The 24,490-nt window shown below is 38.7% G+C and overlaps 1 protein-coding gene across 1 annotated transcript; it reads right to left on the bottom strand.

Annotated features, from left to right (window-relative positions):
- Window positions 1–347: 347 nt before the first annotated feature.
- On the bottom strand, window positions 348–24,489 carry Lypd6b (LY6/PLAUR domain containing 6B). The gene is made up of 5 exons (XM_042683509.1): window positions 24,455–24,489; window positions 11,061–11,208; window positions 7,795–7,893; window positions 2,981–3,108; window positions 348–1,501 (listed from the first exon to the last, which is right to left on the bottom strand). Exons 2-5 carry the CDS (start codon window positions 11,173–11,175, stop codon window positions 1,322–1,324), a joined length of 522 nt encoding a protein of 173 aa, XP_042539443.1. The 5' UTR covers window positions 11,176–11,208; window positions 24,455–24,489; the 3' UTR covers window positions 348–1,321.
- Between the last annotated feature and the right edge of the window lies 1 nt (window position 24,490).

Here is a 24,490-nt window from a genome sequence, read left to right as displayed (position 1 = left end):
CCTTTGTACATCACCTAAATAATAACAATGTAAAAAGAAATTGTGAGACTCTATTAGAAAAGAGAAAGAAAAAACAGCCAGACTAAGCATTTCACCCCAGGTTTAGTTGGGTTTTTTGTTTTTTGTTTTGCTGGGCCTGACCTTCAGAGAGGAAGTGGCCTGACAGTGGAAATGTCTCCCGTCACTTCATCTGACTAGGAATCTTTAATCTGGTGCCACTGAAGGAGCATCACACGATAAAATATCACCTCCCTGAATCAGAGTAGTCTCCTGGTCTTGTCAGTGTACCAGTTTACATTCAGTTCCCCTAAAGGATTCTTCCAGAAAAAGACAAAAAGAAACTAAGCCACGTTAGAAGGAAATTTTATTTTTAAATCTAGCACGTATCACCCACAGTATGTGGAAACACAAGTTCAGTGACTCTGGACACGTTTCATCAGAGGCCTTTGTGTCAGTCAACAAATACACAGCATGCATTTACTTGCATAATCCACAGCTTTATTCCCCCCACCCATTCCCCTCACAAGTGGCAAATAAATTCCATATTATTTCAACTGGAAGTTTTCTTTTTACAGTGGCTTTTCCTGTCGACTATGCTCAGGAGTGCTATAGCCTGGAGTCTGAGTGTCCCCTGAAAAACCCATGTGTTAAAGGCTTTGTTTCCAATCTGTGGTGCTATCAGAAGGTGGTAGAGCCGTTCAGTGGCAGGGACTACTGGGAGGTTTTAGGTCAATGAGGGAATACTCTTGAAAAGGGTTTTAGGATCCTGGCTCTTCTTTCTCATCACTACACACCCAAATATAACTAGGCTAACTAGTATGGATGCCATCCTCCAAAACTGCCAGCCAAAGTAAACCTTTCCTTTTTTATAAGTTGATTGATTATCTCAGATAATTGTTATAGTAATAGAAAGCTAACTGATACATTAGGGAAACTTTTCTCTTGGGGGGGGGGGGGTGGGAAGGGTTAGATTTCACAGAGATGCTCTGAGTGAATCATAGAAACCAGAGAGTCTGATCCAGCAGCCTCTGAGGGAGTCCATGAGGTGAAGAGGTCCTTTCAGTCTTTTAGGACTTATTAGGCTACTGTAACGTGTCAGAGATTCTGGCAGGGTCCTCCCTGTAGAACTTTCACTTTGATTGAAAGCCTGGGAGGCAGTCAGTCCTCTCAGTCCCTACAGTCCCCATCCTTAGTGCAAACCACTGGCTTGTTTCAGGGTCCAATGTGTGCTGTTCACCAAGTGCAAGATAGGTCTTCATTCCAAAGTTCACTGCACACACTGTTTCTGCCTTGTGCTTTCGAGGGCTAGTCTCTATCCCTCCTAGGGATGGTGGTATCGTAGCAGCAGAAGCATGAAGACCCAGGCAAATACTGATAGGTAGGGCACGGGGGCACTGCTGCCAGATGTTCTCTGAGCATGCATTACAGCAAAGACTGCATTTGTGTGGTTGGTGGGCAACTCGACATTGCAGATCATTCCTTCGCAGCAAGACCTACATTCCTGTTACAAAGAAAAAGGAGAGGGAAAAAAAAAAGAGTGGTTAACAGGAAGAGGAAAGGGGTAAAATACAGCAAGAAGAGAAGGGCTTTTTCAGCTCTACCTGAAGCATCCCTGAGAGTATTTCCAGCATGTACTTGGTACCATGCCTTGACTGGATAAGACCATTCATGATTAGAAGCTTCGAGGATGGTGAGGTGACAGAAAGGCATAGACACCAATAGTTCTCAACTATAGTTGCTCATCTGATTCACTGGAGAGACCTTTCAAAGAACTCTTTCTTGCTGCTGGGTGATGGTAGCTCACACCTGTAATCCTAACTACTCAGGAGGCTGAGATCTGAGGATCAGGGTTCAAAGCCAATACCAGGCAGGAAAGTCTGTGAGACTCTTATCTCCAATTAACCATTAAAAAAGAAGAAAGGAAGGAAGGAAGGAAGGAAGGAAGGAAGAAAGAAAGAAAGGAAGGAAGGAAGGAAGGAAGGAAGGAAGGAAGGAAGGAAGGAAGGAAGGAAGGAAGGAAGGAAGAAAGAAAGAAAGAAAGAAAGAAAGAAAGAAAGAAAGAAAGAAAGAATGAAAGAAAGAAAGAAAGAAAAGGAGGAAGAGGAGGAGGAGCTGTGGAGCCTTCAGCAAACAGCTCAGGGTCAGTGCTCAGGCCCTTAGTTCAAGCCCCAAGACTGGCACGCACGTGCAACACGTGCACACACGCACGCGCACACACACACACACACACACACACACACACACAATCTTGCTACCCAGATCCTCAACCCTGAGTATCCATTTCAGTGCATCTGAGATATTTCTCTCCCATTCCCACCGACATACCTTGTGAAAGCTGCCCAAGTGTTCCTTGTGTAATCAGAACTAATAGCCACTGATGTCAGAGCCATTTTCTGTACATAGAAGTTGCCTCAATTCTAAATCCTCATGAAGTGAATACACTTTCAAGTAACATTTCTCAAAAGTTTCAGGTGTTCCAGGTACATAGAAAATGTTAAACTCTCACTTTGATTGACAGCATGAGAAAATGAAAGAGGCCAATTTATCCAAAATGCATCTATAGTTCCCCTATCCTTTCAGACTCTCACTTCTTCTTCAGAGCAGAGGTAGAAGTGAGACAAGGTTTCCTTGAGAAAAACTGCCACTACTTTTCTTCTTTTCCCCTGGGCAGTGTTCTCATGTTCTTGGTGATTTTTCACACCAGGCTCTCTAATATTCCTCATTCTCATACATGGTTCATTCTATTCTATGGGATTGATAGTTCTTTGGGAATTATTCCTTTTTAGTAACATCTATTGTTGAAGGATAGAAGTTCTTCAACTTCTTTTTGCTCTCTATTTCAGCACTGTAATGGAACCTTTTCTCAAAACATGTCTACCATATTTATCTTTCCTGCTTCTTCTCTGCATAACTTAAGACCACTAGCATAAAACCTTAGGCAGTAACATTGCACATATTCACGCAAACATGCTGTCTTTACCGTATGTTCAGAATCTTGACTGTGACGGCAGCCAACAAAATGGCATTCATTTTTAGATGCACACTTTTTGGTGATGGTACTTCTTCCCTGGTTGGTGAAGTGATGAACTGTCAAACAATATTGGGTGTCTATATAAAAGAAACAAAAATACTTCATTTTCTACAGAAGAAAAGAGACTGCTCAATGATCAATTTAGAAATAACTGAAAAAAATCAGGATGATCCTTAGTTTCTTAAGGGAGAAATTCAAGAGCTGAGAAATACAGTGTTACTAGGTAATATTTTTGCTAACACATCAGCTTCTGAAGTAGACATGTGCTTTGAAAATGAATATAAATGGACATCCATCCTTCTGAGTCAGCTAAAACTGGGGAAAGAATGTGAAAACTTTTCATCACACATCATGGGTCTGAAGCTGAGTGCTGGTACCTCACACCTACAATCCTAGCTACTCAGGAGGCTGAGATCTGAGGATTGCCGTTCAAAGCCAGCCTGGGCAGGAAAGTCTATGAGACTCTTATCTCCACTAAACCACTAGAAAACAAGAAGTGGCACTGTGGCTCAAGTGGTAGAGTGCTAGCCTTGAGCTAAAGAGCTGAGGGACAGTGCCCAGGTCCAGAGTTCAAGCCCCATGACCAACAAAAACAAAAACATGGATCTGTTCATTGAATATGTAAGTATTATGTTTCTGGTCTCTTCTCTCTCCCTCTGAAGTATGTATTTGGAGCTTTAAAATAAGATGAAAACTGGGAGTGTAAAATGAAATAGGTCAAATACTTGTTGCTAATTCATTTCACACTTGTTTCCACTAGGCCATATGGCAAACAGGTGCTCCTAACCATCCATCAAGATCATCATTCTTTCATTCATCTTTCTTAGTTGTTATGCCTGTTTTAATCCTTCCAATATACTTGACTTTTCCTTATCAATGTACTTTCATGTTTTTCCTCTTCTTTCATTAACACTTGCTTCCTGTTTCCCATCTTCCCTGTATAATTTTGTATAATTTTCCCATTTCCACTCAGGGTTATCCTTATTATTTTAACCACTTTTTATTACTTAGGGTTGTTCAAAGAAAATGATTCTAGTCAACATCCTAGGATATTCTGCTTTGGGTCTATGTCTTCTTTTTGTTGTTGTTGGTCAATGGGCTTGGACTCTGGGCCTGGGTGCTGTCATTCAGCTCTTTAGCTCAAGGCTAGCGCTCTACCACTTGAGTCACAGTGCCACTTCCGGTTTTCTGGTGGTTTATTGGAGATAAGAGTTCACGGACTTTCCTGCCTGGGTTGGCTTTGAACCGCGATCCTCAGATCTCAGCCTCCTGAGTAGCTAGGATTACAGGCCTGAGCCACCAGCGCTCGGCTGTATCTGTGTCTTTTCTGTAGCTACTTCAAGTCAAAAAGTTGCTTCTTAGTTCATATATCAAAGACCACAACACAATGTCATTGACCGGTTGAAAAAACACAGGAGAGAAGTTAAGAAGACTGAGCTTACAGAACTGCTTCTGTCACAAGCAGTCACATTAGATGATGATTCTTCCTCCTCCTCCTCTCCTCCACCTCCTCCTCCTTCCCCTCCTCTTCTTCTTCTTCTTCCTCCTCCTCCTTCTTCTTCTTTCTCCTCTTCCTCTTCTTCTTCATCTTCTTTCCTGTTCTTCTTCTTCTTGTTGTTGTTCTTCTTCTCATTGTAGGGCTTGAACTCTGGGCCTGGGCACTGTCCCTCAGCTCTTCAGCTCAAGGCCAGTGTTCTACCACTTGAGCCACAGCGCCACTTCTGTATTCTTGGTGGTTTACCTGAGACAAGAGTCTCACAGACTTTCTTTGACCAGCCTGGCTTTGAACTGTGATCCTCAGATCTCAGCCTCCTGGGTAGCTAGGATGACAAGTGTGAACCAACAGTGTCCAGCTCACATTGGATTCTTTAAGCTCATTTTCTTTTCAGTAAATGACTGTTAGTATGCTTGCACTTTGACAGAGATGTAGTTACCTTTAAATAATATTAGCAATAATAAGCACATACTAGGTACTTACCATTAGCCAGGCACTTATTACTCAAGTTCACTCATTTAGTCTTTACCATAAGCCTCAAGATAGGTCATATCGTATAGAGATAAAGAAATCTGGAAACAGTTTCTTGCCTATGGTCACATGGATGAAAAGTAGGATTCTAATCCCAGAAGTTTACAATGTTTTGTATTCTTAATCAAGACTATCTTGCCTGCCAGAATACTTAATATTAAACTTGACAGTACTGCAGAGTACTCTACAAGAGTTGTGACCTTAGCTAGGTGCTGGTGGCTCACAAATGTAATCCTAGCTACTCAGGAGGCTGAGATCTGAAGAATGCATCTCAAAGCCAACCCAGGCAGGAAAGATGGTGAGACTCATCTCCAATGAACCACCTGAAGTAGAGCTGTAGCTCAGGTGGTAGAGCACTAGCCTTGCATAATAAAGTTCAAGGACAACATCTAGGCCCAAGTTCAAGCCCCAGGACAAGCACACATAATCACAAAGGAAAAGTTGTAACCTTTGAATTCAGAAGGAAAAGGAGTCACTGCATGTTTTGGAAAAAAGTTTTCAACTTATATTCCAAACACAGAAGAATTTAAAAACCGGTAGCCACATGAGTTCATGCAAAACACCTCATATACATCACACATGTGAAAACAGCTTTAACAAGTCAGCACAAAAGCCAAGTCAAATAAAAGAAGAAATGTCATTCTTGTCATATCCAGTTACATAGAGAACCTCTTTTAACAACACCATCAGACCACAGAAATGAAGCCATAAGGAAGCAAGGAAACCTGAGATGACAAAGGACAATAGCTTCAGGCCTGTTCATCCCCACAAAATGGTTGACTATCACTCCTCTAAACAATGACAAAATGAAAAGTAAGAAATGACACCCTTGGTTGTAATCCCAGATGGTTGGTGTGTTTGGAGCTTGACTGGCAGATAGTCAACAATGAGCTGCATGCTGTGTTGGAATGCAGGCTCACTCCCTGATGATTCCTTTAAGGATAACTTCTCAGAGTGGACAATGCGCAGAAGTAACACTTCCACCCTTTTCAACTTTGATATGGTCTTGAGGATGGACAGCAATAGTCCTGTTTTTGTTTGACTATGTGTCAAGAGATGAAATTCTAAAACACAGAATTAGTCATGCATGCTCCGTACCTGTTACAATGGCTTTTAGTGAACTACACAGCACATAGGTCACAGGCATATGTGCTAATTTACAGTGGAAGATTCTCAAGCCTGTTAAGGTCTTCAGGGTGCATTATTTACTGGTTCTACAAATAATTTTCATCTGGGAGAAGGAAGATTATTTCACTGCTATAAATAATTTGGACTAAAGTTCAAACAGATTTAAGGTAAGACTGGGCCCACACTAATAATCTCTAAGTCTAGAAGAATTCATTTTACTATTATGCTTGTTTGTTTTCACTTCTTTTATATCTAAAATCCCCTAAAGAAAAAAAAACTATACCTTAAGATCTAAACAGCCCCATCTCTAATAGCTCTAAGTAGACATTTTCAATCACAAATCTTCCAATAGCATATTCAATCTTCTTTACATTTATGTTTTAGAGATAAATCATTCAAGCTCCCAACAATTTGATTCCTACCAATCTGGTGTAAGGCCCCATTATCTAACAGAAAAAAAAAGGTAGTCTCTAGTTGGTGTCCATTTTTGCTTTATTCCACAACCATCCATTCTCCAAAGCAATCTTTTAGAACACAACTAGTAACATATACTCCCTAGGTTAAAACTACTGCCTTCCCATCATATTAACAATGAAATCCTAAGTCTATCAGATAAAGAAAAGCTACATGTCCTTGATCCATTTGTCCCTCCTCAGATCCTTTTTCTACCTCCCACTACACCACAGTGGCCAGGTCAGTCTTCTGACTGTTCATTGAAGAAGCTGAGTCAACCCTTAGCCCTTGAAACCTTCACATTTGCTACTTCCTCTTCCTACAGATCTTTAGCTAGCTGGCTTGTCTTGGTCATTCAGGTCTTAGCACTTATATTAATCTCTATTACAGAGTAATAAAAATGATGCCACAAATATTTTAAATATATATTTATATATATATATATGACTATATACATACATATATAGTCTTAGTAGTTGATATATATTCCAAACTATTGAGAAGATATTCCTAACTATTGAATCAAAGGCATCCATTTATTCTGTCAACAAATGTTTACTGAGTTCCTAATAAGATCCCAGCACTGATGGTATACAGATAAACTAAATGAACTAAAGGTGACTCGAACATTGGTTAAACACTGTTCAAAAAGAAATGTACTCATTACCTGACTTTTGTAACTGCAACCCCTCTGTACATCATCTTAATGATAAACATAAACATTAAAATAAATAATAATAAATAAAATAAAAAAGAATGAATGTGTTTCCCAAGCATCAATGTACCTCAAGCATAGAGAAAACTTCCTTTGCTTTAAGGAAGTAAGTACTACCCTTGCAGTGTATCATCCAGCAGCATTTCTGAAATTGTTAGAATGCCATAATCAACACTGTGGTCTATCTGTTCTGCTAGATAAATACCATTTAAGAAATTCTTCCTCAGAGTGCTCAAAACAGCAAAGTGAGGCTATGCTACAGCCAGTTTCCAAGTTCCTCTCAGGATAGCCTGACATCTGAACAGGCCCTTAGAATAACATTACTAGATACCATAAGGAACACCATCAGGCTGTAGGTATGCTAATCTATTACACAAGAATCTCTGCTCAAAAGGTAAATGTAGTCAGATCATGAAAGTCATCCAAACTCAGAACACTTACTTTGTGGACACCACTTGTCTTCTGCCCATCGATTGCAATTGTAATTATCCCCTGCATTTTCACAGGTAAAACACTTGAAGCTGTTTGGAAATGGTGTGGCTTTAAAGACAAATGCAAAGTGAAATAGGTCAAATGAGATGGCAATTTCCAATATCAGGCATAGCATCAAATTAGCAACCTTTATTAGAGAAAACAAAACTCATATCATTTTTAGAATATTCCTTCTTAGAGAGTCAGCTTTACTCATCAGACTTTTGGGTATTTTCTTTACTCATTTGTCATCAAGTACTTCTATGAATTTCTATTACACAAATATGACACAAATAGTTTTTAAAAATCCATAGACTCATTCTATTACTGCTTAGAATCTGGAATAATTAGTGGTTAAAGGAATGGGAAATGGTGGTAGTTATACTGAAAACAGTAATTTGATCCATATTATTTCTGAAACAAATAAGTCCAGATTAACCTGTTTGAATTTCACCTCCTCCGCAAGTTTGTGCCGGACTTTTAACCTTTGAGATATAATAGTAATAATGAAGATCACCACGAATGCAGAGGTACAGTGAGGAATAAGTAGGACTTATATAAAAATATCTAGTAGGTTTTCTACACATCAAATCCTGCTTGTTTCCCTCCAGAGTACCTCCCATTATGGCCATATTTATCTTCAAACCATCTCATGGGCTATATGTCTATTATCATAGTACTAGGCCTTGACCAAGTATGTAACCTTCAATATAAAGTCCTTATACTCAAGCCAAAGTGCTAGGGGAAGTTCTAAGTTCCTGCAGTCTGGATAGTTTTGTGTTTATGTCTTTTCCCCCTTGGATCTTCTTCTTGTTATTATTTGGCAATACTGAGGTTTGAACTCAGGGCTTTGTGCTTGTTAGGTGGTGCTCTGCCACTTGAGCATGCCTCCAGCCCTATTTTTGTGATGGATATTTTTTGATCTGCTGACTTTAGGCTTCCTATTGTTAGGTCAAAGATGCCACCCTCTGTCCAGCTTCCCTTCTATGGAGAGGGATTCTTGTGAACTTTTCTGCCTAGACTGGCCAAGGTCTGAGACCCTCCAACCTCAGTCTCCTATACAGTCTGGGAAGGCAAGCACATGCCACTGCACCCAGACTGAGATATAAATTAAGATGAAGTTTTGCAAACTTTTCTGCCCAGGCTGGCTTTCAACTATGAGTCTCTCCTTCTCAGTCTCCTAAGTAGCTAGGACTACAGGCTTGAGCCACCAGTGGCAGCTGACTTGTATCTTGTTATTTTAATAGACAAGAAAAAATAAACATTGTGATATAGACTAGGATACATGGCTTTCTGTAAAAATTTTAATTCTTCCAGTTTGGGACAATGAAACAGAGAAAAGTCAAGGTGAACTCCTAAGCCATCCTAATAACATAATCAGAAGGTGAGGTGGAAAGTGGCAAACGGTGTGTATCTCAGATGGGCAGAGCTGAGGTACTGTTGCATAAATCAGAGAAAATATATCCAAACCTAAAGTTCAGAGGACATGAAATTAAAAATAGTGCATGTCAGTTTGGACTATACATAAAAGTACATTAGGTAGGCCAGTAAAAACAATGGCATTTTCACCTATTAACTAGTATGAAAAATACTGATAGTTAATAATGAATGTATAGGATATAAATTGATACAACCTTTTTTATTTAGCAATTTCATTCCAGAGAATCTGTTTTAAGATCATTAGCTAATTGAAAGGAAAAGTATGTTTTAAGAGATTTTCACTGAAGAAACAATGAGTTTAACACTTAACTTGCTTGTGGGTTTTTTTTTCTGATATCAGATGGATAAATAAACTACAAACCAGCCAATTTTTAAGTAATTAAGTCCACTGTTTATTACCTATTTAATAAAATCCCTTCAACATATGAATGTCTCTTTTCTCTTGAACTATTTTACTATTGTCATTTATGTAGTTCTATAATTTTTCACAATTATAAGCTCAGCAGAGACAAAATTTTGCATTTGTTTCCTTTCACATATGCTGCTGCATTACTTTTATATTATTTACTATTATTATTTTTAAATAGTTGTACAAAGGAGTTGTCATTTAACAAAGCAGTTTATGAATATTCACCAATGACACCCCTTCCCATGTAAAATTTTCCAAGGATATGGAAATTTTATAGTATAAAGGGGAAAACTAATGTAGAACTCAGTTTATGTGATCTCAGTTTACTACATGTCTAAACTCTTATATGTAAAATAAAAAAATCACTGAAAATTTTAGTATATAACTAAGAGCTCCTTTGAATCTTGATATCATAAATAATTATTTTTACCCTCTTTTATACATATGTGCATATATGTGCATAGAAAGAGATGCAGAGAAAACAATGAGTGTCCTAAATAATAAAACACAAAGCAAAAATCAGTAGGTATAGAGACTTTATTTAGGGGTAGCAAAAAGAGAGAGGGTCCCACCCTGTCTGTGTCTCAGCAGTCTGTGGAGAGTTTTAGGAAAGAGAGGAAAAGAAAATGTCTCCCACATTGAACCCTGTTGACCAACGCATCTCAGTATAGCTTCTTGTGTGAATTTTAAAGGCCTTCATGATGATTTTCATTCTCTTCTAGCTGTGGGAATCATAAGCCTTCACAAGTATACAATAATTTTTATTAAAATGTATCTCCAACAAAGCAAGAAGTTTTACTTGTCTACAAGAGAGAAGGAAGGGCTGTTGACACACATGTACCCAGACACAAATACGCACATATGTGTATAAAATATATTAACACATATCCTCGATGAACATGTGAATATTTGCCTATTTTTAAACTATTACTGGAAAATACCTTGTATAACACTTGCTAGTGGCACTCTTCATAGCATTAATGAAGATGTAAGTCATATTGCTATCCAAATTTCACATTCTAATTTGTTTTCAAAACTGTTAATGGCCACCTGAAAGAATGAGTCTATTTATGGAGAAGCTGCTTATAACCCAAAGCCTTCTCCAATGAAGAAATCAACAAAGAATTTCCTCTACTAAGCTATGATTGGGGTCAGTGTTCAAAATTTTGTTTTAAGGCATGAAACCCTTTAAGACTGTTTTAAGGAAATGGAGAAACCCCTCTGTTGCCATGCCCTCACCCACAGGAGGGATGAAGCATTTCCGTTTTGTTTTAGGTCTACACCAAACCTTGCAAAAAAGGTCAAGTATGACAGTTAGAAAGAGAAAGGGGGCTTCAAATGGACACTGAACCCACAGTCATGAAGGAGGATGGCAAGCACTACTTACGGTCGAGAGGAGGCCTCACATTGTAGAAGTTGATGTTTTTGGCAAACGCTCGATTTTCTGAGAAGATAAATATCTGGATGACAGCCACAGCTAGAGCATGACAGACGAGCAGCATTCTGACTTCAGGAATTAGGTCAATGTCATATGTCTATCAGGAAAAGACAGACCAGTTCAGCTTATTAGAGGTTTCTATATCAATGAGAGTATATTTTGCTTCTGTTTGGAAAGCTCCATGATTCTAAATTATTCAACTATCTACCTGTTGTGTGGAGCCGGTCCCTGCAAATAAACATCATTCTTTGTAGTCAGATAAGGTTATTTATTTCTACTGGTCAGGCTCTGCACTAGCCAGCTGAATGTCAGAAAGATGCCCTCTGGCCTTCCAGATTTAGGAAGAACAAGTTGCCAGCACTGACCTACTGCTCCCCATTTCATGGGTGCCTGAGGCTAGCTGGTTGACTTTGTGCTAAATCTTGTGGTCTCTTAAATCAACCACATTTCTAGGCTTGTTCACCTGAAGCCATTAGATTATGTGTCCGTCAAATCTACAATTCTTTCAAAACATGGAAGAAACTACAAAAGTTGGGATAGTGAGAAGGATGGTGACTTAAAGGACAATGAGTCTGGGAAATACAATCATTGCTAGATTCAAAAGCACAGATTTATGTAGAGAAACATAAATTACTATGAACTGGGCACCTGTGGCTCACATCTATAATCCTACCTTCTCAAGAGGCTGAGTTCTGAGGAACACAGTTCAAAGCCAACCCAGGAAAGAAAGTCTGTAAGACTCTTGCCTTCCATTTGCAGGGAAATGGATGGAACTTAGAAGAAATCATGTTGAGTGAGGTAAGCCAGGAGCAAAGAGACAAATGGTACGTAGTCTCCCTGATAAGTGGATGTTAAAACTAAAATGTAAGGTGATATGACAAAGTAAACATGACTCAAGAAACAAAGGACCTGCACTCATCTGGTCGAATCATTACTAAATGGCCCCATGCTGCTGATCACACATATGGCATATATGTGCACATCAGAGGGAAACTAGGAGGAGGACATAGAACTAGAAGGAAACTGGGGAAAACATACAACAGCGGGACCCATCAGCTGCACTGGACATTGACCAAAATGAACCAAGCAACTCAATGGCAGTAATGGGAGGGAGGGAATGAGCGGGAAAGAGGGAACAGATGACACTATGCAAAAGGAAAGAAATGTTCATATCACCCAATGTGGAGAAAACAACTGTATTGTCAAAGCTCATAGAACTCATAAGCTTTATAGACCGCGATAGACAATTTGCCCCATGAAGGTAAGAATGTCTTTGTGACTTTAACTAAGCATCACTATCCCATAATACTGTGAAATTTGTCAAATTATGTAATCACTTATTCACAATTAAAAAAATTGCCAGGCTGGGAAGGTGGCTCAGTGGCAGAGTGCTTGCCTTGCCTGCATGAGGCCCTGGGTTTGATTCCTCAGCACCACATAAGCAGAAAAAGCCAGAAGTGGCGCTATGGCTCAAGTGGCAGAGCTCTAGCCTTGGGCTGAAGAGCTGATGGACAGAGTCCAGGCCCAGAGTTCACACCCCATGACTGACAAAAAAAAAAGATGCTTGCCTTCCCATTAACCACCAAAATACTTGGTTCAAGTGGTAAAGTGCCACCATTCTTGAATGAAAATAAGCTAAGAAACAGTGTAGAAGCCCTGAGTTCAAGCCCCAGTATGGGCACATGAGAGCACACATGCACGCACACACGTGTGTGCACGCATGCACACACACACACACACACACACACACACACACACACACACGAGTCATCATTGAAAAGCCAGGCCTATCTGCTTCTGCCACACTGGGGGCAAGGGCAAATAGGCAGGGCTGGAACTCAAAGGAACAGCAGACATGTTCATAGTTCCAAGTAAAAGCTATGCCATTTGAGGTCCAGAAGTTCTGTCCTCCAGAATCAGAGCTGCCAGTGAGAAAATCTATAGTAGCACTCCTCTTTGACAAAGGAAAAGGACATGAGGGAACAAAAGCAAACATGCAACCTAGAGTCCAAAGACTTAACTTCATCTGCTGGCTCTGCTCTTTATTAACTGCCTGACCTTGGGCAAGCTCTTTAAACTCTATTAACCTCAATTTCCTCATCTGTAAAATGGCTTAATAATACCCACACTGCCCACACATTTGAGTAATGGTGAGCATCAAATACAGGCTCAGATAGAATCACATAGGATTGTGTAAATAAAAACACACATAATAAGAGTTCTGGGAAGATGGTGGGATATTAGAGTTCAATAATGTTGCATGGACTTATTTTCTTCTTGCTGAATCAACTGGTCTCAGTGGCATACGGATATTTTCAAAGGTATCTCTTCATGCGTTCACATAATCCCTCATATGAACACTGTGTTTAAAGCCAGAGAATAACGTGTGGATTCTACTTTCCCTCTTGTGAATATGATTCACAATGGCCAACAATTCATATTCAAGAAGAGGAACTATGAGACAAAAGGAATCACAACATACAATTCCTATAGATGGCTTTTGCCATAGTGCACCTGAGTCACTAAGAAGAATGTCCTTGATGTAAAAAAAACAGATAACAACAAAGCCTGGTGAATATATGTTTTCTAGTTCATTTCAAAAACTGTTCTGTTACAACTTTGGGATTTCTAAATTTGTGTGTGTGTGTGTGTGTGTGTGTGGTGTGTGTGTACATGTATGCACTGGTACTGGGGCTTGAATTTAGGGACTTACGCTCTTGCTTGGCTTTTTCAGTAAAGGCTGGCCCTCTACCACTTTAGTCATACATCCATTTCTGGCTTCTTGCTCATTAACTGGACATAAAGGTCTCATGGTCTTTTCTGCTCAGGCTAGTTTTGAACTTGATCCTGAGATCTGAGCTTCCTGGGTAGCTAGGATTATAGGTATGAGCTATTAGCACTTGGCTTCAATTCCATTATGTTCTTTCTGAAGAAGTAGTCATTTAGCTAGTTTTATTACCCCGCACAGCTAAGTTGTTACACTGATACAGATCCTGCTTATACTCTTTATCTGTCTACATTGGTATGCTCTTTAGTCACTATAAATATATGACCAAGGAATAAACATCTAATATAATAAACATCTAATATAATTTTTGAGAGGGAGAGACTAATCCCTTTTTCCAAAACCTGAGGATGATGGTATTTCAATAAAAATCCATGGGTGTTCTTACAATGTGGAGAGTATATCTAAGATTATGGAGTTCAAGATCACATTGAGTACATTCAAATCCCTTTTCTATCATTAAGCAGCTGTAATGCCTTAGACAAGCTGCTGAAACTTCCAGCCTCAGCTTCTCCCCGTGTGGAACAAGCATAGGAACAGTGGATAGACCAGAGGATGAAATGTACACAAAGCACTCAGCTGGGGCTGGGGGCCAGTGGCTCATACCTGTAATACTAGTAGCTACTCAGAGGATTGTGGTTCAAAGCCAGCCCTGGCAGCAAAGTCCATAAAAGTCTTACCTTCAACAAACCAGAAAAATGGAAGTGGTACCGTGGCTCAAGTGGTAGAGTGCTTGCCTTGAACTGAAGAGCTGAGGGACAGCACCCAAGCCCAGAGTTCAAGTCCCAAGACTGACAAAAAAAAAAATGTACTCAGATGGGAGCAGAGCCCATGGGTGAGGCTGGGCGTGGACAGTCATGAAGCAATGAGGCCACATCACATTGTCACTTAATGCAAGCTTTTCAGATTCAGAAAAATGGATACACTGTTTAATTTTGGATGATCTAATTTTGAAAAATGTCAAGAACATATTGTCTCTGTAGAGTCCAAAATTCCTACCCTTACTTCTAGCTCCTGGAATAAAATGCCAACAATAATGAATATAGAGGAAGATGGAATTCAGATACATCAAAGTCTTCTCTGAATAAATGAGTGGATGGTAGACAACTTATAAACACCTACACAAATAAAAAGCCTAAGAATTAGATTCCTTTTTTGGTTTCTCCATTGTTTAAAACAGCATTGGAGAGGCTAAAACATCATCGCCATTGTGTAAATGAGGAAACTGAGGCTGACAGGCAATATATATATATATATATATATATATATATATATATATATATATAAAGATCTTCACTACATACTCCCAAGATACTGTCTGATCAGAAAACTTCCTATACCAAATAAAAGAGGGAACTTGTGAGAAAACACAGTAAACTGCTTGCAAGGAATGTTACTTTCCTATAGAGAAAATGTATTTTCATTTCTATTTTAAACTGAAACAGCATAGCCTCATTCTATCAGAATTCTCCAACACTGCAAAGGTTTTACCTGTCAAATGAAGAAAAGCACTAACTTAAAAAGTGAAGCACTAGATAAAAAAAGAGCAAACTTCATAATCTATCACCATACATGTCTCCCAATTACTTATCTCTCTCTCTCTCTCTCTTTGAGCATATAGGTTTGTGTTAACATGACTGTTTCAGTTTTCATGACCAAAAGACATTAGGATAATGAAAAAGTAAATGACTAAAGTGAGTTACTGAGTATTGTTTTACATTGTGAGTCATTTCACGAAGACAGTGAACTAAAAATTGTCTGACAAGGTTTTGCTGAGTAGGCTCTAGCTGCAATCTGTGTTTTAGAGTAAGGTTACAGAAGGGCTTATATTTTGTTCCAAAGAAGGGGGAAAGATCTTAATTATCATTCAGAATAAACCATTCAGGCTTTTTCTCCAAAGATGACACACAGAGATCAATGCTACTTCTTCATCCTGGACAAGGGGTAACCTTGAGTTTTTTTTAAGTAATTTTCAGAATTGTGCATTCAGATCTGTTTCCCCTGGAGTGAAGTATCTCAAAAGAATCAGAAACCCACAGCTTGCTGTTTTGGAGTATGACTTCAATGACTCAGCTTCCCGAGGTAGGCATTTTTTTATATATTGTGACACTAAGAAGAAGCTCCACACATACATTTTGGAATGTATGTGCACACTCCGCAGACTCAGTGGTAGCTTGGAACATCCTTTCCTAAAGAGGGCTTCTTATTTTTGTCTGTTCCCCAGGTAGTCGTCTTTGTAAGAAGAAGCCGTTCACGTGCTTTACAAGTTTCTCCTTTGAAAGATATAACTTCTGCTCCAGAATTCAGAGGGCTTCTATTCCCAGAGAAGGAGGAGCTATCTGTGAGGGATATTTGTAGAGATGCAGAAGGGCTGGGCAATCTGGAGGATGGCATACAGCCAGATTTGTAAATTAAGGAAGCCTCTCCTGAGACTTTGTCCCATTACTGCCCAGAGTAAAGGAGTCAATAAATGGTATTTGGTTCAGAAGCACAAACACTTCAAATCCTACATGTGGCATTTTACACTTCTCCAGACAATGTGGAAAGTCCCTGGGGGGCCTCAGGAAGTAGTGCATCACTGAACTTCTTGGAGGTAGGAAAATGACCAATAGTATTTTCTTTTTTATATTCTCCATATCCATGCTTAGTTCATGCCAGAGACTCAGCAAATGCTTTTTGGAATAGGACCAACACCATTAGCTATGACCTCTACGGAGTGACTTTCTTATTGAATAAAACAAAGGTTATGGGCAGTGAGGAACTGGCAGGATGTCCAAAGCCAATAAGGAAATGGTGGTCTCAAAGAGAAACTGAAGATACCAAAGTGAGGTGGTGAATACTGACATTTCTTACGCAATTGCTAAAAATGAGTCAGTAAGCACAAAACCAACTTCAACTGCCAGTGAGACAAATGAAACTGATAATTTCAAAGAAACACCTTACTATGTCCTATATACCTATCAACACTCACATTCACACCTTCCTGAGAGCACCACTTATCCCACAATAAAACACTTTAATGACAATCTTCGATAGGCCTGAATTCCCTTATAAAAAGATAGACGACAAAGTGAAAATTCAAAACAAGTGTTGAGAAATTTACTCAGAAAAAACATGGAACAGATTAAGACACTCCTCTAAAAAGGGACATTTTCCAGAAAACTCTAATTTTCCAGAAAACTCTACTATCTGCAGAGTTTAGATTGCTTCTGGCTATAAAAGCAAGAAGGTGAATGGTGATATTCTGCTTTAATTTAGGAACAGGTTATTCATGGGATTTATGTTCAGTCTCCCTTTCTTACAGGGGAAATGAGGATTTAGTTTCTAACCTCCTCTGGCCATTAGGAGCCACTTCTCAGATTAGTTCTATCTTCTTGGATGGATTTACTGACTGCTTGTGGTACATGGAGGACTTTCACTTGTCCACATCGTGAGAGTAGCAAGACCCTAAGTTAAAAGTTTATACCAAGTATTGTGCTGCATACTATGCATACAATGGTGAAAAAGGAAGACCAAATTCCTGTACTCTCATAAACTACTAGCAGCATAAAGTCAATGTCCGCCATTGATAAGATGTGCCTGACAAGATTTATTATAATCCTCTTTGAAGGGAGAAAAAATAAAGGGATTCTGATTCAGATAAACCTACATTTTCAAGTTTAGAGTTTTATAGATACATTATGTAGATTAAGGGTAACTGTATAAGTAAAGTATCTTTTACTTAGATGGGCCCCATACTTACTAGGCAGACCCTCTACCACTTGAGCCATTGCTTTAGACATAGATTCAAGAAAACTTAGTTGCCTAGTTCCCTTCTTGTCTCTCTCTCTCCCCCTCTTTAGACTCTTCAGACTCTCCTCTTAAGGAGGAGAGTATAGATCATATTATGGGATATAACTGTTCAGCTGTATTAAATGAAAACTTAATTGAAACAAATCTAGCACTGTTGAGTCCTGCGCATTAATTTCTTAAAAAGATTCAGAAATTCTCCCTACTGCAACCAAGTTGGAAGTTGAAATAAATGACTGCCATATTCCTTCCACTTCTAATCATTTATTATTGTTATGGGAGGAGATTAATGAAGAATTCCAGTTATGTCATAAAGAGTCATAAATGTAACATAATGTTTCCACAACGTTTTAGGTTCTTATCACACTACTTTCAAGAACACAAACAAAAAATAATACATCTCAAAGACATGTCTTTTCTATTGCATGCAACCTGATCAAAGATCACATCTAAACTGTGTTGATGTTAAAATAATTTCATTGTTCAAATCAATTTTAAACCCAATTTTGAGTTTAATACAGGGAAAATAAGATGCAATTTGAGTGGAGAAGATTCAAGTAAAGCTATCTTTTTGAATATGATTCAAATTTTAAGGAGAAGCTAACAGATGCTTCTAAAGTAGTGGCTTTTCAAATGTATTTTTGTTCACAGTATGGTTTTGCTTTTTGAGAATGTTTTCATGACACTAAAGAAGTATGATAGTAGACAAGTTGTAAAATCTTAAAATGTTGAAGAATTAGAAATGAGATTCACTTTAATAAGAATCAGTATTGGTTTGTAATAGTTTATCTAACCATTTGGACACATGAGGAACATGAGGAACTGGTAGCAGTTTGCTTTCTGTTACTATAACAAATACCTGAGATAAGGAACTTGTAGCGAGAAAAGCTTTATTTTGGTTCATAGTTTTGCAAGTGTCATGCCAGGATCATATTTGGGGGACTTGAGGTGAGGGAATCTCAATGGAACAAAACTGCTCATTTTGTGGCCAGAAAGCAAAAGAGAGAAAGGCTAAGTATCTGAGGTCTTCTACGCCAATTGGGTGAAGACCTCTCACTGGGACCCATCTCTCCATCCTGGAGAACAAGCGTTTAACACAGGAACCTTTAAGGGACATTTTAAGATCCTAACTATGCCAACAACTAATGGCTCACTCCTGTAATCCTAACTACTCAGGAGGCTCAAATCTGAGATCATGGTTTGAAGATAGCCCAAGCAGGAAATTCCATAAGATTCTTATCTGCAATTAACCATCAAAAAGCTGGAAGTAGAAGTGGAGCTGTGGCTGAAGTGGTAGAATGCTAGTCTTGGGCAAAAATACACAGAGACAGCGCTCAGGCTCTGAGTTCAAGCCCTAGAACCACTGCTGGAAAAAAGAATCCCAACTAGAACTTAATAAAAGTAGGTGAGTACTAGTGACTCGTGTCTGTAATCCCATTTACTTAGAAGGCTGAGATCGGGAGGACTGCCGTTTGAAGCCAGCTTAGCCAGACTCCATCTCTAATTAACCAGCAAAATATTGGGCTGGAGGCATGGCTCAAGTGGTAGAGCACTGGATATAAGCAAGCAAAGTAATAATAATAACAATGTTGATGATGATGATGATGATGTATTGGTTCAATTTGAAAATTTCTTCCATGTAAGTGCTGTAACTTTGACCCAATTTGCTTTTATACACAGCTCAGCCGGTTTATACCAAGGCATGTACACATTTAAGGATCCTAAGATACTGAGTAAAATCTATTTTGGATGAAAGGACGGTAAAGATCTCACAAACATGGGGTCTTCTATGAATATGCTCTCTGCTGTGCTGTCCTTTGCTGTGTACTTCCAAGAAATCCAGGCAGGCAATGCGAAAGGCATTAATTCTCAGTATTTTAGAAAGGTAAACTCTTCCCAATGCTTATTCTCAAGTTAATGAGTCCTGTGAGTTATTACACAGAGGCTACAAAATAACAAAAGAATCAGACCTAAAATTTGCTTTGAAGAGCTCTAGAGACATCTGTCATTTGACTAATTCTTTTAAAAAGCCAAGGGCATAATATTGAAAGTAATTCAGTAGAGATTTTTCTTTATAAGTAAGTAATTGAGAGATTTATTTATTCTCTGTGGAAGAGGGGTATCTTTAACTTGAGAGAAAGACCTAATTGGACAGAAGTTCTACAAGCTAGCTACAGGCACACAGATGATTGTGCTATCACTGAGCAGATCATTGAGCAGAGCTACGTGGAGCTAAATAGGCAGCAACACAGGATGGGGACAGGAGACATTTTTATGTTCCAAATCTTTGCTTGCTTTACTGGATTCCTTTAATAATCAATCAAAGCTCTCATAATAGAATTCAAGGCTGAAATGTTGGACAGCTGGCTAAGGATCAGTTACTCTACATTGTCGAATAGAGAGAATAGTGCCAAGGATACATTCTCTAACACATGGCACTAAGAACTTGGCTGGGAAAATTTAGCATTCTGGGTCATTCCATGTGTAAGTTGATGACTCACATTCTTTTCCTTTGTTTTACCTCAGCTGACATAGAAAAATGTGCACAGAAATAAAGTGCTCCATACATGTTTCTTACTTTAATCTTGCCAAATATATTCTAATATGACAGGATGTGCAAAAGCAAAAACCATAGATGATTGATTCATTTGCATGTATATGTGAGTATGGATCTATGTATATCTGCATATACACATACACATATGTATCTTATTGAGTGGATTAATTGCTTAAGTGCTATCTTAAGCAGGATTGTAAAAATAAACTTGGAAGTCTGTTTAAGAGACTGGATTGGCAGTATTGTAGTTGGATTGCCAATCATAAACACATAGGCATTTTTCAACTGAGAGACTTGTAAGAGCAGAATTATTATGATGCATTTGTTGTCCTTCTTTTTCCTGTCCTAAGGTTTTAATGTCACTTGCCATTGTTTATAAAGCAACCACCTGCTCAATTACATTCTTGAATCTCTGTCAAAAAACTTATCACACAAGTGAAGTAAGGTTTGTAGGCATCATTTTGGAACAGAAGGGCATTTGAAACCAAGAATAAACTGTATGCTACGGTAAACAAATATTGTGCTGACTTTTGCATAGTCACAAAACCCAGAACAGATTAGTCAAAGAACTTTCTGGAAGCTGACAAGCTTATAAAAGCAGTCCTAAGGAAAAATTTTCTGCATCCTGCATGTATAATAAAGTTACAGTGTGTCACTTGCTGTATAAATTGTCACTATTACCATTTGGAGCAGAAAAAAACTGTACATATATAAAGATAAATGTGTGCATAATTTCATATTCCCAGAGGAAACTGAAAAATTATTTGCATTAAGAAGTGTTTTAATTGCAACAGGAAAAATGGCATTTAATGGTTTATGATGTGGTTCACAATCCTATAAGGGTAAATCAAGTAAAAAGGCTGCTTGGTATAATGGAGAAAAAAAATTGACCTTTGGAAATACCAAGGCCTGGGTACAAACTCTGTCATTTCCTAGACCTTCTCAATTCCTTCAAAACTTGCTTTTCCTATCTGTAAAAGAGATTATATATATTTACAGTATATATCTTCTCCCTTTCTCTCTCTATAGATACATAGTTATAGAAAATAGATAATAGATATTATGTATAGTATGTTATATATGCAAAATAATAATACTATCTGTCTAATATATATTGCAGAGTTATTTTGGGTCAAATTATGAAGTCAAATTATGAATCAATTAGAACACCAAATGTAGACACTGTCCATTTATGGATGATCATATCAGACAATATAATGAAGCTCTTTCAATACCCTTTAAGAGTTAATATGGAAATTCAATATACGTATTTTCAGTTCTCAAATTCTATGCTTATCTGACCATAAGAGACAGGAAATAAATCTTCTCTGAAGATAAACTAACAACAACAAAAATAACAAAAAAAATCCTACTCTAGAATGTTGTAGAAACAATGTTTAGGCTTCAGAGCATTTCCATATATTATGTGGGAGAGGGGGATGGTTATTTGTTTTGTTTTGTTTTTCCCAGTCCTGAGGCTTGAACTCCATGGCCTTGTATGGGCTCAACATTTTTGCTAACAGCTGGCACCTTACCATTTGAGTAATGCCTCCAGCCCGGTTTTCTGATCAATCTCTCTATATTGTTGCCTATACTCATGAGAAATCTTCATTAGTTTTTGTAGCATTTGTTTTAAGAAGTAACAAGCTCTGTGCTGGCATGCATATCATTATTTCACTGCCTGAAATATATACCCTACATTGGAAGACCAATTCAAATATTTCTCATTCACAGAACCTTTTTGTGCTTATTCTAATCCGTGGCTTTGCATTTAGCCTGAGAACAGCTTGGAGGCTGTTTGTGGACAACAGTTCTCCTTATTTAGCACTGCTTGGCAGAGCAAGTTCTCATCCATCATTATAAATGGGATGAGGGCCTCTTAGGGATTAGAGAACTATACTGGGATTGCCAATTGAAAATGTTTTCTTTCTTTACTACCAGCAAAACTTCCATTTCCATCTCAATTGTTTATTTAAGTGACCAATCTTTTATCATTCTGATAAGCTAGTCTTGTGGAGACTATTAAAACTCATTTTCCGGGCTGGGAAGGTGGCTCAGTGGTAGAGCACTTGCCTTGCATGCCTGAGGCCCTGAGTTCGATTCCTCAGCACCACATAAGCAAAAAGAAAAAAGCCAGAAGTGGCGCTGTGGCTCAAGTGGTAGAGTGCTAGCCTTGAGCTGAAGAGCTGAGGGACAGCGCCCAGGCCCAGAGTTCAGGCCCCACAACTGGACCAAAAAAAAAAACACCAAAAAACTCATTTTCCATTATCAAAGGCCCCCCAACAAAGACCTAGTACATTTGCATGTGGCTCCATACAGACTTTCAGGGCCTTAAACACACCATAGCCATAATATCCTCTTGAGATGAGCCAGACCAGTGAAAGGGAAATGATTTTGCTGGGCTCTTCCCTTTGTTCTCCAGACCCACCCCAATCCCTCCCTTTCAGTTCTATCCTTGGAAGGCAAGCTATAAAATCCACTCACACAATTCCCTTTCCATTGGCTTCTACTTTCCATTTCCCTTTCCATTTGGCCAACAGTGCAAAATCATAGATTCAAGGTTTGGATGACATTGATACTGGGTATCTATTCTTGCTACTCCCTATCAGGTGCCATTTTACAATACTCCCAGATGCTAGTAAACATTTCCTCCCTTTGTTTTCTTAGGTCAAAAAATTATGGTAGAAATAGATCTTCTGCTAATCTTAGTCTGCTACTATCTATTATTGGCTTTGTGAAATCCAGTCTGTGCCATAGAGAACTGCCCCTTGTTAACTCTCTCAAATAATACAAGTTTGATCGTGTCATTTGGTTCCTGCGAGGACCCAAACTAAGTCTTGAATCAACCTCTAAACATCAGGAAAATAGCCACTCTGGGCCTGAGTATCATGGCTTGCTATAACAGAGCTATTGCAGGAACAGCGGCAGTGAATAAACAGTAGTTTCTTCACTAGTAAAGTGTAAGAGCTACTGTTCTGATCTCTTAGGTGGTAGGAAACCAACTAGAGTCAGTCATCCAATCAATCAGGGAATAAGGAGGATTTCAGTAAGAAAATGAAAACACGATTGAGCACTATGCCAGAAGATAAATCTGGTTGAATATTTTATAATCTTATACGAATATCACAACTCCACTGAAATTTTATCTTTTCTGCTCCTGTCATCACTGAAACACATCATTAAATAAGTAGGGAGAGATGAGAAAGATTGAATTTCAATGAAACAGCTGAGGGAAATGAGTATACATTGCAATGAACATAGATAGCACTGAGGCACAGAACCTCAGTAACTGTATTCTGGGTTATGCTTTCTTACTGCATTTTATATAATAGATGTGTAGGGGGTGTACATTTATTTAAAAATAAACAATTCAGGGAGTACTAACATCCCTGTTAATGTGTGATTTGCCTTATTTTTTCCCTAAGAACATTTATATCAAAAAAACAACAAGAGGTTAGAGACTTGACTCAAGTGTTAGAACACTTGCCTAGCAAACACAAGGCCCTAAGTTCGCACTCCAATAATGAAAAGAAAAAAGAAAAGGGAACCAAGCAGCTAAAAGTATTAGCCAGAAAAAGCACAAATCTAGAAGCACTAGATTTTCACTCAACAATGGGCTTCTCTTTTCAATTTAAAAGCTTCTTCTAAAATATTAATTATCTGAAGGCTTGGTCCACAGTGCAGCATTGTTCAAGGGGTGAAACTATGGGAAAATGATTGGACCATGAGGGCTCTGATCTCCCCAGTGGATTAGTCCACTAATGGTTCAAATGTGATGGGCTATTGGAATGGAACCTTAGGAGGTCACCGAAGCAAGTGGGTTCTTGAAGGCTTGCCCTTGGCTGTATGGCTTGTTCCTGGCCCCTTCCTCTTGCTCTGTTTCCTGGCCTTCATAAGCTGAGCAGAATTATTCTACCACATACTCTTCACCATGATGTTCTGCCTCACCAAAGCCCATATACAACAGAGCCAGTGACCATGAAGGGAAACCTCTGAAAGCATTAGCTAAAATAAATCGTAGCTCTTTTAAGCTGATTTTTCTCAGGTATTTTGTCATAGCAATGAAAAGCTGCATCACACAACACTAAATTACGTATTTCTTCTGGTGATCTCTCATCTTCCATAGTCCTAAAAATCTTCTCTCTATGGCAGTGTTCTCTCATTTGCCCAAGAAAGCCTTTTACTTTACCTTCTTCATGTACTTATACTCACCTTTCTTAGGTTATTCTTCTCTTTTTCTTTCTCCTC

Source organism: Dipodomys spectabilis, unplaced genomic scaffold (assembly GCF_019054845.1).
Source record: "Dipodomys spectabilis isolate Male_0828 unplaced genomic scaffold, ASM1905484v1 ptg000081l, whole genome shotgun sequence".
Lineage (NCBI taxonomy): Eukaryota > Metazoa > Chordata > Mammalia > Rodentia > Heteromyidae > Dipodomys > Dipodomys spectabilis.
The sequence above is the reverse complement of the archived record's forward strand: the minus strand, read 5'-3'. Positions and strand labels throughout refer to the sequence as shown.

Coding starts and splice junctions, on each gene's coding strand:
- Lypd6b (XM_042683509.1), bottom strand. CDS start 11,175: ATGCTGCTCGTCTGTCATGCTCTAGCTGTGGCTGTCATCCAGATATTT. Junction 7,894..11,060: donor TGTGAGGCCTCCTCTCGACC/GTAAGTAGTGCT, acceptor TTGTCTTTAAAG/CCACACCATTTCCAAACAGC. Junction 3,109..7,794: donor AGACAAGTGGTGTCCACAAA/GTAAGTGTTCTG, acceptor TCTTTTATATAG/ACACCCAATATTGTTTGACA.